The following is an 18,191-nucleotide window of genomic DNA, read 5'->3' as shown; positions in this document are numbered from 1 at the left end:
AATTAAGGCCTTAAAATGGTCTTAAATCAGAGCAGAAAGTCTTGAATTCATAAAGTCATGGCATTAAATGTTGCATGCATTGCAAAAAATGAATACTTCCTCAGTATTTTTGTAAAGTTTTTAGTTTAAATCAAGATAAAGTCTTGAAAAATTTAATAAAATTAAGTGAACAAAAATCTGTCCAAACTTCTAAATTAAGCAGATTTTTCTGAGCCCATTAGTAGATATTTGTTCTTGCTTTAGTCATGAACTTAATTTTGTTAATTTCACAGAAAACAAGACTTCATATTTCATGTCCTTTTACATCTGATGTAAATCTTGATTTAGGAATCTTTTTTGCAGTTTGATCAGAAGGTACAGTAAAATATATTTCCATACTGTAGTGGTTTTGAGCAAAACGATTCAAGCTTCTTCTTTTTTTTAGTAAAATGAATTAAAAAGTGACAGATATCTGTTGGAAGATGTTTTTTCACGTGTTTCTCCATAAACATTTACATTTAGAGAACATATTGATGTATTGAGTTCCCTTCAATTTATTTCTGAGATTTCCGTTACTTGGTCTTAAAAAGGTCTTAAATAAGTCTTAAATTGATCTGCAGAAACCCTGCTGATTGTTTTTGTGGTTGAGTTTAAAGTGTCGTGGCGTTTGTGCTGTCGGTGATGTCATCGCAATCCCACAATCCCCTGCAGGAACACATGAAAGACGTCCTGTCAAACTCTCTTTTACGCCGTCTTTCACTCTTTGAAGTCTTTCGCTCGGCTCTCTGATTCTCCTCGGAGCGAATCGGTCCGGATTGTGGGCTTGTTGTTCTTGCGTCTCGCGAGTGAACGCTCGCTCTCCCGCGGCCGGTATTGTTGACTCTTTGTCCCAGAATTCCAGTCGCTCGGATGAAACGAACATGTTTTCAGGGTCATTTGCACCCAAAGAGTGTTTGTCTTCGGGGACGAGGCTCTTTGTCTGTCGCAGCTCACTGACCTCATAAAAACTGCACACACACACACACACACACACACACACACACACACACACACACACACACACACACACACACACACACACACACACACACACACACACACACACACACACACACACACACCGCAATTATCCTGTTCTTCCTCAGTGTTTCTGTCTCGTTTTCCAGCACAAATAAATCTAAACATTCTTAAATCAAGAAACATTTACTGGAGAAGAAAAATTTCTGAAGATATTAAATCTTGTTTAATGAAAAATGCATCAAAATGAAGTGAGTTTGAGTTTAAAACAAGAACTAATATCAGCAGTGGAGTCAGAAAAATAATCTTGTTTTCCCTTTGAATTACTTCATTTTGATGCATTTTTCTTAATATCTTCAGTTATGTTGCTTCTTCTCCAGTAAATGTATCTTGATTTAAGAATGTTTATATATTTGTTCTGGGAAAAGCACAACATGTTTTTTAAAATTGTGATTTTATAGTATTTCCACTTGTTACTCAGACACTTGTTAGCAGAAGAAGCTGCATGATGTTAAAACACCAACAACTAGACCTGATTTCACTCGTCTGTTTGAACACTTCTTCACCTTCGATGTTTTGCATGTTCTGTTACTCCTGTTCTTCTAATGTTTCTCTTTCCCAGCGTTAATGAGAATTCCTGTTTAATTTCTGCTTGCATGCGATCGGTTTCTGTCCTCTGTAATCACACTCATGTGGAGTTTTAGAAGAACTGTATTACAAATATGTTTAGAATCTGTAGCCAGTCTCGTGCGTGTGTGTGTGTGCGTGTGTGTGTGTGTGTGTGTGTGTGGTTTGCTGGATGGACTCTGTTCTTATGTCTACATTACTTTAAAAGTTGGTTTATTGGCCACAAATGGGTGATGGCTCAGTTCTCTGGGTTTCAGAGGTTAAACACACATATTTTACACAAAGGGATGCGTGTGTGTGTGTGTGTGTGTGTGTGTGTGTGTGTGTGTGTGTGTGTGTGTGTGTGTGTGTCACGTTCATGGCTTGTGGCGTGTGACATGCTGAAGATTTGAAACACCACTTTTTGTTTTATCTAATCATCACATGATAGTGATAATATTCATTGTATACGTGTACTATTAGACACATTTATTATTATGTTTAGAATCCAGAACATGAGCTGCCTATAATATTCTGTTTTTCTTGCAAGCTGATTGGCTGAGACGGCATGTGTGGGCCGGATGAAGCTGTCAATCAAAGCACAGTCACTTTACTTTAGTGAGACACTGATTCTGCCAGACAGGAATATTTGCCTGAAGCCGAAGAGAAAGATATCACACACGAGGATCAGACTAACGTGGAGCGACATGGACACACATCACAACTACACAACATCACAACTACACAACCCTGCATTCCTCTGTAACCACACGCAATCAGATCCTGACAAGAACCGCCCACTTAGAATAAGATAAGACACAAAATCATATTAGAGCCCAAGACTGACACATCTTCTGCAAATGTGTGTGTGTGTGTGTGTGTGTGTGTGTGTGTGTGTGTGTGTGAGTGATTGAGTGAGTGAGTGTGTGTGTGTGTGTGTGTGTGTGTGTGTTTGTGTGTGTGTGATTAGAGAGAGAGAGAGAGAGAGAGAGAGAGAGAGAGAGTGTGCGTGTGTGTTTAAAGAGCCGGTCTGCAGGGAGTCTGGAGCCGTGTCTGTCAGGAGGACGTTTAACATGTTGATGTTTAAGCTGCTAATGCGCGCGGCAGACAAGTGTTTCGAGTGTTTCGAGTGTTTATGGTTGTTAGACAGAGTTTGAGCTTTTAGTGACGGTTGTTGATCTGGAGACGAAACTCTGAGATAAAGAATCTCCACAGGGACTGAAGAAAAGCAGACGACGAGACCTCCTAACCCTAATCCTAGAGAAATCCTAGATGAAAATCAGTCTGTTGACGTTTTGTGTCAGTGTGTGTAGAATTACTTCCCAGCTAACAAAAATACGTTATAAGAACATTCTGCTAATATTCCTATTAAGTTATGAAAACATTATTTCTGCATGTTCTCTGAACGTTCATGTTTTTTCTTGGTTATGTGAACGTTAAAGGAAGATGTCATTGTATCATTCTTCAAACATTATGGGAACGTTACTCTTGAATGTTTTCTGAACGTTCTGAAACCAAGTAGCAAAAACGTTAGAAACACTCGGATGTTTCAGAACCAACGCTCCATGAAGGATGTATGAGTGATTTGATCTCGGCGTGTGTGTGAAGCCTCAGCTCATGTCAGGCGCTGCTTTATTCTGCCGTTTAAACACAAGCAGGGCATCGTGCGAAAGTTTCCAGCTTATCAGAGTCCATTCAGAAATACTGCAAGCGCTGATGTCATGAACTTCTAAAGTGCGCTGAGAGCTTTGGTTTGTGTTCTTAACTGGAGGGAAAACAGAGAATGGATGATTCATTTAGCAGACGCCTTTATCCAAAACGACTTACAAACGAGGAGAGCAATAGAAGCAGTTAAACTTACAATAGGGCAACAATATGTAAGTGCTGTGAACAGTCCCAGTTAAGTCTAACCGTATATGTAATTTTTTAAAGTAGATGTAGAGTAGAATAGAAAGTGTTAGTATTAATGGATCAAATGTTGACGAAAAAGATGCGTCATCAGCCATTTCTTGAAAATGCTAAAGACTCATCAGCTCAGACTGAGTTCGGCAGGTATTCCTCAGTCCAGGTAAAGCTCAGTGAAAGTGATTCTGTGTCTCTTTAGGGGTGATGCACCACACGACACCGTTCACCTGCAGAACACAAGCTTCTGGAGACACTGAGGTCTGAAGAAGTGAGTTCAGGTGTAGAGGAACAGAGCCAGTGGTTGTTATGTAGGAAAACATCAGTTAAGGTTTATGAGGAGAGTGATGTGTGTCTCTTCGGCTTGATAAACACACTCTTGCTGCAGCATCTGGATCAGTTGCAGAGGTTTGACTGATGCTGGAAGGAGAGCATTACAATAGTCCAGTCTGGAGTGAACATGAGCTTGTATAAGGCAAACCTGCAGGACCGGCAGTTCTAGCAATGTGGTCTGTGAAGTTTAGCTGATCATCAATCACAACTGCAGGGTTCTTGGCTGTCCTGGGTGGAGTTATGGATGACGAACCTACAGCTGAATGGAGAAGTTGTGATGAAGTGTTGGGTTGGCCGGGATCAAAAGCAGTTCTGTCTTTTCAGAGGCTGAGATGCGAGCAGCTTCCCTGAGGCACTCCAGTAGCAAGATGATAACAGTGATGCGATAAACCATGTTTTTGAATGACAGACACTAGTGATGACATGTAGATGGAGAAGAACCGTGGTACCAGCACTGAGCCCTGAGGCACTCCAGTAGCAAGATGATAACAGTGATGCGATAAACCATGTTTCTGAATGACAGACACTAGTGATGACATGTAGATGGAGAAGAACCGTGGTCCCAGCACTGAGCCCTGAGGCACTCCAGTAGCAAGATGATAACAGTGATGAGATAAACAATGTTTCTGAATGACAGATCCTAGTAATGACATGTAGATGGAGAAGAGAAACAGTCCCAGCACTGAGCCCTGAGGCACTCCAGTAGCAAGATGTTGGTCTTAGACACTCACCCCTCCACGACACCCTGAAGGACCTGCTGAGAGGGAAGACCTGAACTTCTGGAGTTCATGAGATGCCCTTCTTCATGAGGGTTGAAAGGAGGATCTGGTGGTTAACTGTGTCAAACGCAGCAGATCCAGCAGGATGAGGACTGAGGATTGGGAAGCTGGTCTTGAGTCTCAGAGCTTCAGAAACCGATAGCAGGGCCGGTCACACACACACACACACACACACACACACACACACACACACACACACACACACACACACACACACACACACACACACACACACACACACACACACACACACACACACACACACACACACACACACACACACACACACACATGCATCAGTAACCGAGAGCAGGGTCGTCTCAGCTGAGTGACGATTCTGAAACCAGACTGGTTGTTTTCTAGGAGTAAGAAAGGCAGAGATTTGGTTGAAAACGACTTGTTCTTGTGTTTTAGCAATGAATGGAAGAAGGGACACCAGTCTGTAGTTTTCTAAGTGCTGGATTTAGAGTGGGTTTCTTAAGCAGTGGGTTATCAGAGCCTCTTAAATGCTGTGGGAAAGATACCAGTGTGAAGAGAGGTGTTGATTTGAGTGAGTGAGTGCAGGAACAACTGAAGAAGAAAGAGTTTGAAGGAGACGAGAGGGGAGAACATCAAGCGTACAGGTTGCAGGTGATTGGAAAGCATGAGTTTCCATCACTCCATCACTCCATCAGTCTATAACTCCATCAGTCCATCACTCCATCAGTCCATCACTCCATCAGTCTATAACTCCATCAGTCCATCACTCCATCAGTCCATCAGTCCATCGCTCCATCACTCCATCAGTCCATCACTCCATCAGTCCATCACTCCATCAGTCTATAACTCCATCAGTCTGTAACTCCATCAGTCCATCGCTCCATCAGTCTATCACTCCATCACTCCATCAGTCTATGACTCCATCAGTCCATCACTCCATCAGTCCATCGCTCCATCAGTCCATCACTCCATGAGTCTATAACTCCATCAGTCTATCACTCCATCAGTCTATAACTCCATCAGTCCATCACTCCATCAGTCTATAACTCCATCAGTCCATCAGTCCATCACTGCATCAGTCCATCACTCCATCAGTCCATCACTCCATCGCTCAATCACTCCATCAGTCCATCACTCCATCAGTCCATCACGCCATCGCTCCATCACTCCATCAGTCCATCACTCCATCACTCCATCAGTCCATCGCTCCATCAGTCCATCACTCCATCAGTCTATAACTCCATCAGTCTATCACTCCATCACTCCATCAGTCTATAACTCCATCAGTCCATCACTCCATCAGTCTATAACTCCCATCAGTCCATCACTCCATCAGTCCATCACTCCATCAGTCTATAATTCCATCAGTCCATTACTCCATCAGTCCATCAGGGGTGGTGATGGCGCAGTGGATAAGACACATGCCTTTGGTGTGAGAGACCCGGGTTCGACCCTCTATCACTCCATCCAGTCATACCAGTGTTTTCTCCAGAGCTGCATTACAGCTGAATCAAACTAATTTCATAATTAATGAACTTCACACATTTATTAAACTGAACTGAATCAACACTGTACTGAATTGATCTGAAGAATCACAGCAGGATTGTTTGGGAAACCTGTTTGAATTCCATCATCATTATTATTTTCGTGATTCTGTTCAGTGCAGAAATCACAGAGACCATTAAATACCTCAGAGTGTTTTCTGTTCCTCCATCGTGATGTATCGGAGAAATTTCCATCTCAAAGCAGAGTTATTGACTTTCATAGGGCCGCAGTGCTTTGATATGAACTCACTCTGGTTCCCATGTGTGTGAATGTGGCCAGTGACCCACAGAACGGACACAACGGAGCCGCGTCACAGCATTCGTTTAGCCCCGTCTTTCTTACTTCTCACTTTCGGCGCTCTTTCATTCTCCTCCGTGCCGTGATTTAAGGGTCTGAAAGGCTAAGGAGGGGGTGCTGAGCTGAAGCTGCTCGGACTCAGCAGATGGAAGGAGGTTTGTGCCATGAGGTTTGTGAGGCTAGCGGGGTGGCGATAGGCTAATTTGAGCAGCATAAAGCCGGAGAGCTTTCAGATGCAGAGCAGAGGCTTTGATGAGCGCGGGATGAAAGCGGCGGCTCTTTGTCCCACACATGAAGGATCCTCCCTCCTCTCTCAGACAAGCCCCGCAAACAATGAGGGACGGCCAGAGTGTCATCGGCATGGATGAAAAGAGCTCAAGTGTGTGTGTGTGTGTGAGTGTGTGAGAATGTGTGTGTGTGTGTGTGTGTGTGTGTGTGTGTGTGTGTGTGTGTGTGTGTGTGCGAGTGTGTGTGTGTGAGAATGTGGGTGTGTATGAGTGTGTGTGTGTGTGTGTGTGTGTGTGTGTGTGTGTGTGTGTGTGTGTGAGTGAGTAATTGGTATGTGTGTGTATGAGAGTGAGTGTGCGCGCGTGTGTGTGCGTGTGTGAGTGTGTGTGTGAGTAATTGGTATGTGTGTGTATGAAAGTGAGTGTGCGCCTGTGTGTGTTTGTGTGTGTGTGTGCGTGCTTGCGTGTGTGTGAGTGTGTGTGTGTGTGTGTGTGTGTGTGTGTGTGTGTGTGTGTGTGTGTGTGTGTGTGTGCGAGTGTGTGTGTGTGAGAATGTGGGTGTGTATGAGTGTGTGTGTGTGTGTGTGAGTGAGTAATTGGTATGTGTGTGTATGAGAGTGAGTGTGCGCGCGTGTGTGTGCGTGTGTGAGTGTGTGTGTGAGTAATTGGTATGTGTGTGTATGAAAGTGAGTGTGCGCCTGTTTGTGTGTGTGTGTGCGTGCTTGCGTGTGTGTGAGTGTGTGTGTGAGTAAACACTGGGGAATTTCATGGTAACACAATAGTGAGCTGCAGCAGCGGAAGCAACAAAAAGCGTCAGCTAGAACTAATTGAGAGAAACTCTCCGCTGAGCCTTTGATCTCTTGAGATTCACTTGCGCTTCAGAAAAGCCTCCATTCAGTAACATCAGACAGAAACACTGCGCTTGTGTTGAGATCTGCTGTTCACGAGTCAGTCATCTTATAGTCTCAGAGCTGAGTGTGTTAGTGCAGCGTTTTTGTGCTCCAGACATCAAAACATGTGTGTGTGTGTGTGTTGTTGTGATCTGATGGTAAGAAACCACATAGAACTCATTTCCATTTTCTGATCTGTAAAAGTCTTCACTGTAAAACAATTTCAATGTGTTCGTTGCCGTTTTGTTGCAGGTGCATCATTCATGAATATATCATTAAAGAGCATAAACAGAGTTAAGTTAAAAAACAATGAAAACTTCATAAAAGCGCCGCAAATCAGCCTGTACATTCATGCTGGTTAAAGATGGTCTCAGACCCACAATGCACCGGGGCTTACAGTGACTGTTTAGACTAGTTTTACGGTTTACTAATAATTTTTTTTCTTTAAGGCTGGTTGTACATTTTTTATCGGTTACATGAGTTGACTTGATTATATAGACACTAAACATGTATTTTAGTTCCCTTTCAAGGGAACTTCGAGCTGCGTCAAACGCTGCGGGAACGCCCCTGCGTTGTGCGTCATGAAGCACGTATGGAATCAGCCCAATGGAGAGATGAAACGTCATAGGCGGGTGACGTCATCGACCAGGAAACTATAAAGCACCCCAAAAACACAAGCGCATTAGCTTCTGTGCTTTCAGTCGCGCTACATGTGAATCTGTCCCTGTGTGATATTGTCTGTCTTACATACCCTGCACCACACAAACAATTTATCCCTATATATATATATATATTGAGAGATTATGGCGGACGGACAGCAGTTTAGAAAGTGTGTTCCTCCCTGCTCGCGTTATTTAACGAGCGGGGATACACATGATCTTTGTGTTGTTTGTTTGGGAGTTCAGCATGCCCAGTTTGCTCTCGAGGGAGCAGACTGTGAGCATTGCGAGCGTTTGCCGTTAAGGACGCTCCGCTCCCGCCGATCGCTCTTTGAGGAGAGCGGTTCGGTGCGCGCTCCCCGCGGTTCGGGTCCCGCTTCTGCCGAGGCAGAGCGGCGGCGCTTATCGTGGGGATCGCAGATGGATCTCACAGCGGGGTTTGAGACGGGCTCTGCCTTATCTCTCCCTTCACCTGTGAGATCCAGTGCCTCAGTCCCGGGTTCGGAAGCACGCGCTGCGGTTTCTTCCGCTCGGGCTGAGGCACCAATGCTGCAGCTATCCAGTTCTGAGGAACTTGATGTTGTTAGTGTTGAGGGAGATGTGGAGGATTCGCCACCCCACACTCCTGAGAGTGATGAGCTTATGGAGGTGTTAACAAGAGCTGTTGAAAAACTTAATATTGAATGGCCAGTGACTAGACAGGAGTCTGTTTCTAAATCAAAGTTGGATGAGAGATTTTTGCCGTCACGTGTGCAGCCTCCACGCCGGTGCCTGCCGTTTTTCCATGATCTCCACACCGAGGTGTCGAAATCATGGAGAAAACCGGTGTCATATAGAGTGTTTAGTCCCCAGACTTCAACATACGCTAATATTATGGGAGCCAAGGCTCATGGTTATGGTGCTTTGCCTCGTGTGGAAGAGACGCTTGCGAGCCATCTCTCCCCCGAAGCAGCATCATCTTTTAAGGCACCGGCATTACCCACCAAGCCTTTAAGAAACACTTCGGCTTTGGTGGGTAAAGCATATTCGGCAGCAGGTCAGGCTGTGTCATGTCTACATACTGTGTCAATCTTGCAGGCATACCAGGCTGATCTGCTAAGGGACATGAGTGAGAGTGAGGAGGTCAGTACTGACGTAGTTCGCGAACTGCGTCAGGCTGCTGATTTATCCCTGCGTGCCACCAGAGAATCGGCCAAATTAATGGGTCGTTCTATGGCAGCTCTGGTGGCCGCAGAAAGACATTTGTGGTTAAATCAGACTAATATTAAAGAGAGAGAAAAAGCTTTTCTTTTAGATGCTCCTCTTTCTCCCATGGGGTTGTTTGGTGATGCTGTGAATTCAGTTATCGATAAATTCCAAGAAGAAAAGAAACAAACTGCAGCTTTTAAAAAGTTTCTTCCCCTTAAAGTTCATGTCCCTGGGGCTGCTGGGCGGGAGCAGCCCCGGCAGTCTTCGAGCTCATCACATAGAGCGCAGCAGAGGCAGAGTGTCGCGTCTCGTGCTCCCCCTGCTGGACAGTGGGCTCAGCCGCGACACTCTCAGCCGAAGCCTTCTCCCAGTAGAACTGATCTGAGGACAGTTATATTGGCTAAGAAGGCTTCGGCTAAGAAGAAGTCCTGACGCCAAGCCGTTCAGGATGCTGAGGGTGGTCCCCACCGAGGCGGAAAGGTGTTCACCTCTTTTTACGGTGCCCATTCCTCCTCGGTGCCCTCAGGGGCTCGTTCTGCCAACCCCGCCTTTATGCCGGGGCACAGACGATCCCAGCGAGCGCTTTCCCGAGGGACGCTCGCTCCCTCTGAGGAGGGTCTCAGAGCGGTCAGACCAGTTGTTCCCTGCCGGTGCGCCGTTACAGGGCGCTGCGTCTGCTGCTCAAGTTACACCAGAGGCCAGTCTCGAGAGGCTGGTACCCTTAGTAGAATTTCTGGCAGAGTGGAAAAGCCTTCCAAAAATATCTCATTGGGTCCTGCAGACAGAGGGGTTCTGCACACAGTGGTGGGCCCCGAGCAGGCTCTGGTATTGGAACAAGAGGTGAAAACGCTCCTTCAAAAAGAGGCTATAGAACGGGTTCCTCCTCCCAGTTTGGAGTCAGGTTATTACAGCCGATATTTCATCGTTCCAAAGAAGGATGGGGGGTTGCGTCCAATTTTAGACCTGCGCATATTGAATCGCTCGGTAGGGAAGCTAAAATTCAAGATGCTCACTATCAAGCAGATCGTGTCTCAAATCAGGTCCGAGGACTGGTTTGTCACGATAGATCTGAAGGACGCATACTTCCATGTGTCCATCCTTCCACAACACAGGAAGTTCCTGAGGTTCGCCTTCGGGGGCGAGGCGTACCAGTACAGGGTTCTTCCGTTTGGCCTAGCTTTATCTCCCCGCACTTTCACGAAATGCATGGATGCAGCACTAGTGCCTCTGAGGCTTCAGGGCATTCGTATTCTCAATTACATCGACGATTGGTTGATTTTAGCTCAGACCGAGCAGATGGCGGTTCGGCATCGAGATGTCGTCCTCGCTCATATCAGAAAGTTGGGGTTGAGGCTGAACGCAAAGAAAAGTGTATTATCTCCTTCCCAGGAGACCACTTTTCTGGGTGTCGTTTGGGATTCGGTATCGATGCGGGCGCGACTCTCTCCGACCCGCATCGCTTCGATTCTCTCAGCTGTGAAACAAGTGAAGCTAGGCCAGCTACTCACTGTCAAGCAGTTTCAGAGACTGTTGGGTCTGATGGCAGCAGCGTCCAACGTTATACCTTGCGGCCTGTTGTACATGAGACCGCTACAGTGGTGGCTCAGGACCAAGGGATTCTCCCCGAGGGGAAATCCGCTCCGCACGTTCAAAGTCACGCGGCGCTGCCTTCGTGCTCTGGTCATGTGGAGAGAAACTTGGTTCCTATCCAAAGGTCCTGTGCTGGGGGCTCTTTGTCGTCGCATAACGCTAACGACGGATGCTTCCCTCACAGGGTGGGGGGCGGTCATGAGTGGTCGCCCAGCCCAAGGTCTGTGGCAGGATCATCATCTTTCGTGGCACATAAATTGTCTAGAGATGTTGGCTGTGTTTCAGGCTCTGAAACACTTCCTAACAGACCTGAGAGGCCATCATGTGTTAGTTCAATCAGACAACACGTCGGTGGTCTCTTATATAAATCATCAGGGGGGCCTGCGGTCTCGCCGGCTTTACAAGTTGGCCCGTCAGATCCTCCTGTGGTCCCAAGGGAAGCTACTATCTCTGAGAGCAATGTATCTCCCTGGGTATTTGAATGTGGTAGCAGACTCCCTGTCGAGGCAGGGGCCGAGGCCAGGGGAATGGAGACTCCACCCCGAGGTGGTGGAGCTCCTTTGGTTGAGTTTCGGTCGCGCCGAGGTGGACCTATTCGCTTCCAAGGAGACCACTCATTGTCATCGGTGGTTCTCCATCACTCTACCAGCCCCCCTGGGGTTGGATGCTATGGTGCAGCCGTGGCCGAGGTCACGTCTGTACGCCTTTCCCCCGATTGCTCTGTTACCAGGAGTTCTGGAGAGGGTCCGCCGGGACGGGGTCAGTCTACTACTAGTAGCCCCGTTCTGGCCGGCCCGAGTATGGTTTGCGGACCTGATTTCTCTCCTGGACGGTTCTCCTTTGGAGCTCCCGGTCAGGAGGGATCTACTCTCCCAGGCGGGGGGCACGATACTTCACCCCCGCCCAGAATTGTGGAAACTGTGGGCTTGGCCTCTGAGGGGGCCCAGCTCATAGACTCCGGTCTCTCAACCGAGGTTGTTGAGACCATTCTTAACTCCAGAGCTCCATCCACGAGGAAGCTTTATGCCTTGAAGTGGAAACTTTTCACTTCTTGGTGTGGAGAACACCTGCAGGACCCAGTTAACTGCCCAGTGGGTGCAGTGCTGGAATTCCTGCAGGAGCGCTTCTCCACAGGGTTATCCCCCTCCACACTAAAGGTGTATGTGGCGGCACTAGCTGCTTACCACGTCCCTTTCAGTGGAGTTTCTCTTGGGAGACACCCGCTTATAACTCGTTTCCTCCGTGGCACTTTGAGGCTGAGGCCAGCAGTTCGTACGAGGGTGCCGACTTGGGATCTGGCCATTGTATTAGAAGGTCTTTCCCTAGCTCCTTTTGAACCTATCGAAGAAGTTCCCGAGAAGTTTCTCACTTTTAAGACTATCTTTTTGCTTGCTATCTCTTCACTAAAAAGAATCGGAGATTTGCAGGCTCTGTCGGTTTCACCCTCGTGCCTGGAATTTGCACCTGGCATGGTTAAAGCTTTTCTGCATCCTAGACCAGGTTACGTTCCTAAGGTTCCTACTAATTTTGTTAGACCTACGGTTCTGCAGGCTTTCTGTCCTCCTCCATTTATGTCATCGGACCAGGAGAAACTTAATTCACTCTGCCCTGTTAGGGCATTAGACGCTTATGTCCACAGAGCTGCCCTGTGGAGGAAATCAGAACAACTTTTTGTATGTTTCGGGCCACCCAGGAAAGGGTGTCCGGCGTCTAAACAGAGATGAGCAAGTGGGTGGTTGAGGCTATCTCACTTGCTTATGAGTCGGCTGGCCAGCCTTTACCTTTGGTTGTCCGAGCTCACTCTACCAGGAGTATGGCTGCTTCTAAAGCTCTTTTGTCGGGGGTTTCCCTGAGTGATGTTTGTGATGCGGCTGGATGGTCTTCACCGCATACTTTTATTAAGTTCTATGACCTAGACTTAAGCTCTACCCCTGGGGCACAGGTGCTCTCGTCCTCTGTGCGCTAGTCTCACATGACGGTCATTTGGTCCTATGGCGACGTGGGTATTCGCGTTCCCGCAGCGTTTGACGCAGCTCGAAGTTCCCTTGAAAGGGAACGTCTCGGTTACGTATGTAACCCTAGTTCCCTGATAGGGAACGAGACGCTGCGTCGCTCCGCCATACTCCCGGCACTCCCGTTAGCGCTTCCTTCAAGCCTATCAGAAGCTAATGCGCTTGTGTTTTTGGGGTGCTTTATAGTTTCCTGGTCGATGACGTCACCCGCCTATGACGTTTCATTTCTCCATTGGGCTGATTCCATACGTGCTTCATGACGCACAACGCAGGGGCGTTCCCGCAGCGTTTGACGCAGCGTCTCGTTCCCTATCAGGGAACTAGGGTTACATACGTAACCGAGACGTTCTTCTCACTCCACAACAAATCCTTTCAATTTAACAGTATTCAGAACAGGAATTAAAAATATAAAATTATAAAACAAACATAAATTATAGTGGGATTCATTATAAAAAGCATTTATTCTAGAAAGAAGATTTTGTCTAATTTAAATTCAAAATGTACGACTAAATGATGAAAGAATGGTGATTTCTGGATGCACTGTCCCTTTAAAGGGGACACATCATGAAAATCTATTTTTTACGTGTTAAGTGCTATAATCCGGTGCTTCTACCAACCCAGAAAACGCTGAAAGTGAAACCCAGTAACTTTATTTGGCTAAGCCTTTTTCTGCAAGCCTGACAAAAAATAAGATTTTGCTTCTCTTCTGACGTATGAAGAGGATATTAGTATGATATTACCGGCTCTTAATCTGCACGTTTACACACACCAGCCGACTTTTGGTTTCTCGAGCGACAACAGAGAGCACTTCTAACGCAACAGCAGAAGATCCAGCAAAGCCTGAAACTGTTCGGTCGTTGAGCACAGACGAGCACTGAACACTATTGACCAGAACATGTCACCGCTGTCTTATAAACACCTCAGGAACTGTGGACACTTGTGTAGAAGTTCAACATGATGATGAGATGATCAGTGTAACTCCACAACAACTACATAAATGTCTCCACTAACATTCAGAAACTCTTCCTGAGTCTCTCCGTAAGGCTGCACTCGCTACTGGTTATTCTGGGATTCTGGATGAGTGAGATGTAAAGACTCCGCCCTCTTCTGAACGGAGGCGGAGCTGCAGCACACACAAAAACAGTGCGTTTTTGCTCACACCCAAAAAGGGCCAAATTTGACAATCTTTAATAAATGATCTGGCGGGGATTTTAAGATGAGACTTCACAGACACATTCTAGGGACACCATAGATTTATATTGCATCTGGTGAAAAGCGTCATAATATGTCACCTTTAGGTGCCAGTGTTGTGCCGAGTCATGGCTGTGTGTGTGTGTTACAGCTGTGTGTGTGTGTGTTGCAGGTGATCTTCGCTCTGAACCAGACGCTGCTGCAGCAGGAGAGTCTTCGGGCCGGGAGTCTGCAGGTTCCCTACACCACAGAGGACCTGATCAAGCACTACAACTGTGGAGATCTGAACTCCATCATCTTCAACCACGACTCCTCTCAGGTGACGCTCTTCATCATGCTAGTGCACTGGAATCAGCCGCTAGTGCTAGTGCACTATCAGCTCTAGTGTACTGGAATCAGCTCTAGTGAACTGGAATCAGCTATAGTGCACTGGAATCAACTGTAGTGCACTGGAATCAGCAACTAGTGCACTGGAATCAGTTGTAGTGCTCTGGAATCAGCTCTAGTGCACTGGAATCAGCCACTAGTGCACTGGAATCAGCTGTAGTGCACTGGAATCAGCTGTAGTGCTATGGAATCAGCTCTAGTGCACTGGAATCAGCCACTAGTGCACTGGAATCAGCTCTAGTGCACTGGAATCAGCCAGTAGTGCACTGGAATCAGCCACTAGTGAACTGGAATCAGCTGTAGTGCACTGGAATCGGCCACTAGTGCACTAGAATCAGGCTCTAGTGCACTGGAATCAGCCGCTAGTGCTAGTGCACAATCAGCTCTAGTGTACTGGAATCAGCTCTAGTGAACTGGAATCAGCTCTAGTGCACTGGAATCAACTGTAGTGCACTGGAATCAGCAACTAGTGCACTGGAATCAGTTGTAGTGCTCTGGAATCAGCTCTAGTGCACTGGAATCAGCCACTAGTGCACTGGAATCAGCTGTAGTGCACTGGAATCAGCTGTAGTGCTCTGGAATCAGCTCTAGTGCACTTGAATCAGCCAGTAGCGCACTGGAATCAGCCACTAGTGAACTGGAATCAGCCAGTAGCGCACTGGAATCAGCCACTAGTGAACTGGTATCAGCGACTAGTGCTCTGGAATCAGCTCTAGTGCACTGGAATCGGCCACTAGTGCACTGGAATCAGGCTCTAGTGCACTGGAATCAGCTCTAGTGCACTGGAATCAGGCTCTAGTGCACTGGAATCAGCTCTAGTGCACTGGAATCAGCTCTAGTGCACTGGAATCAGGCTCTAGTGCACTGTAATCATCTCTAGTGCACTGGAATCAGCTATATTGCACTGGAATCAGCTCTAATGCACTGGAATCAGGCTCTAGTGAACTGGAATCAGCTGCTAGTGCTCTGGAATCAGCTCTAGTACACTGGAATCAGCTCTAGTGAACTGGAATCTGCCGCTAGTGCACTGGAATCAGTCACTAGTGAACTGGAATCAGCCGCTAGTGCTCTGGAATCAGTCACTAGTGCACTGGAATCAGCTCTAGTGCACTGGAATCAGCTCTACTGAACTGGAATCAGCCGCAAGTGCACTGGAATCAGCTGTAGTGCACTGGAATCAGCAACTAGTGCACTGGAATCAGCTCTAGTGAACTGGAATCAGCCGCTAGTGCACTGGAATCAGCTCTAGTGCACTGGAATCAGCTCTAGTGAACTGGAATCAGCCGCTAGTGCACTGGAATCAGCTGCTAGTGCACTGGAATCAGCCACTAGTGCACTGGAATCAGCTGTAATGCACTGGAATCAGCCACTAGTGCAGTGGAATCAGCTCTAGTGAACTGGAATCAGCCGCTAGTGCACTGGAATCAGCCGCTACCGCACTGGAATCAGCTCTAGTGAACTGGAATCAGCTCTAGTGAACTGGAATCAGCTCTAGTGCACTGGAATCAGCCGCTAGTGCACTGGAATCAGCCGCTAGTGCACTGGAATCAGCCGCTACTGCACTGGAATCGCTAATGCTGTGACCAATCACTGACTGATAACACACTGTTGAAACAAGTTTTCTTGCACAATCATCAAGTCTCCTTTTTCAGTATAAATATCTAAACATCCTCAAAACAGGATGTGTGTTTGTGGAGAGAGTCTGTGTTTGTGTCTTTCTGAGTGTTTGTGTCTTTCTGAGTGTGTTTTTGTGTGTGAGTGTTTCTGAGAGTGTGCGTGAGTGTGAGTGTGAGTGAGTGAGTGAATGAGTGTGTGTCTGAGAGTGTGTGTGAGAGAGAGTGTGAGTGTGTGTGTGTGTGTGTGTGTGTGTGTGTGTGTGTGTGTGTTGGTGCTTGCAACACCAAGGTCATGGGTTCATTTCTCAGAGAAAGCAAGAACTGATAAGAATGTAAATGTGTACCTTAAAATGCAATGTAAGTCGCTTTGGATAAAAGCTTCTGCGAAATGCATAAATGTGTGTGTGTGAGTATAAATATCTAAACATCCTTAAACAGGATTCATGTGGTTTTCAGATGAGAAGGAATCTTGATTCAACTGTTTTGAATCTTTCTCCGTATAATCAGGTGCCGAACTTCAGGAACATGTCCCTCCCGGCGAGGGATCAGGAGACGGCGCAGGAGATCGACAGATACTTCCGTCAGGAGCTGATCTACAAGCGGAACGAGAGGATGGGGAGACGGGTGAACGCACTGCTCCAGGAACAGCCCGACAGAAGCTTCTTCTTCGCCTTCGGAGCAGGTCAGGTTCCCTCGGGAAGATCCCAGATCCTCCTTCTTGTCATCTGCACTTTCTCTCTCAGGTTTGTAGGGTTAGTAATGTAATGAAATGTTTCCAGCTCAGGTATGAGACTCTGTGATGCGCATCCTCTCTGACCTCGGGATGTGAACATCCGCCAGCGCTCACCAGCTTTACACTCGCGGCTCAAACGCAAACAGTGTTCTAATAATAAAAAACATAATGTCTTTCCTGTTGCTCAAACAGTAGAGTGTTGGTGCTTGCAACGCTAAGGTCATGGGTTCGATTCCCAGGGAGAGCAAGAACCGATATGAATGTAAATGTGTACCTTGAAATGCAATATAAGTCGCTTTGGATGCCAAATGCAGAAATGTAATTGTGTGCTCGTGCTATGAGATTATGCTCTTTCTAAGAGCGAATCTCGACTTTTTAAAGCCCTGAGAAATATATTTTTCCTCAGAAGAGAAGTGATTATTCTGCCGTCCATCAGAATAAACCCTCTCTGGTTCAGCGTGAGGTCATGTGTAGATCAGCGGCGTTACATCAATTGATGTGGAAATCTGATTAAAGCTACTTAGAACAAATGACTCAAATTCTTCAGATTGGAGCAGCGACAGCAGGATCTCTACAGACGATGGTTCTGCTGGTTTAGAGAAACTGGACTCTTCTACTTATAGAATCCAGGCGTTCACAAACACATGCAATCATATTCTGCTTCATTTAACTCCCAAACACTTTATATTATTAGTGCTGTTGGCTACGGCTATATATTATAGTTTACTTATTGTATACTTGTTTCAAAGCAGCTTTATATTTATACTAGTTTATAATACCGGTAACACTTTACAATAACAGGACATGAATAATCATGTACTAATAACTGAATTTCATAATGAAGTTCATATTTTCACCAATCATGAGTTCATGTTGAAGTAACTATTAATTCAGGTATTAGTATATGATTATTCATATCCTGTTATTGTAAAGTGTTACCAGGATACCTTCATGCCTTCTAGAACTGGTGTGTGTGTGTGTGTGTGTGTGTGTGTGTGTGTGTGTGTGTGTGTGTGTGTGTGTGTGTGTGTGTGTGTGTGTGTGTGTGTGTGGTTGAAGTAGATGGTCACAGTCTACTGAGTGTGTGTGTCTACAGGAAGCGAGTGAGTGAAAGCAGAGATGCGTGTGTGTGTGTGTGTGTGTTTGTGAGTGAGTGAGTGAGTGAGTGAAAGCAGAGATGACTGCAGCTCTACACACACTAACAAGGGCTGTATTTCATGCTGTTCTTCACTAGACGCCGTCAGAGAGGAGTGATCAGTCC

At 46.4% G+C, this 18,191-nt stretch overlaps 1 protein-coding gene across 1 annotated transcript in view; it reads left to right on the top strand.

Annotated features, from left to right (window-relative positions):
- trabd2a (TraB domain containing 2A) overlaps positions 1-18,191 on the top strand; it is a 62,819-nt gene that overhangs the window by 12,300 nt on the left and 32,328 nt on the right. The window contains exons 3-4 of the mRNA XM_077223422.1: positions 14,367-14,513; positions 16,705-16,879. Coding sequence (XP_077079537.1) covers positions 14,367-14,513; positions 16,705-16,879 — 322 coding nt within the window. The remainder of the gene's footprint in view (positions 1-14,366; positions 14,514-16,704; positions 16,880-18,191) is intronic.

Source organism: Siphateles boraxobius, unplaced genomic scaffold, assembly GCF_051911475.1.
Source record: "Siphateles boraxobius isolate OS27281-9 unplaced genomic scaffold, OSU_SipBor_1 120, whole genome shotgun sequence".
In the NCBI taxonomy this organism is placed as follows: domain Eukaryota; kingdom Metazoa; phylum Chordata; class Actinopteri; order Cypriniformes; family Leuciscidae; genus Siphateles; species Siphateles boraxobius.
Note: the sequence above shows the minus strand (reverse complement) of the source record. Positions and strands in the feature narration are given on the sequence as shown.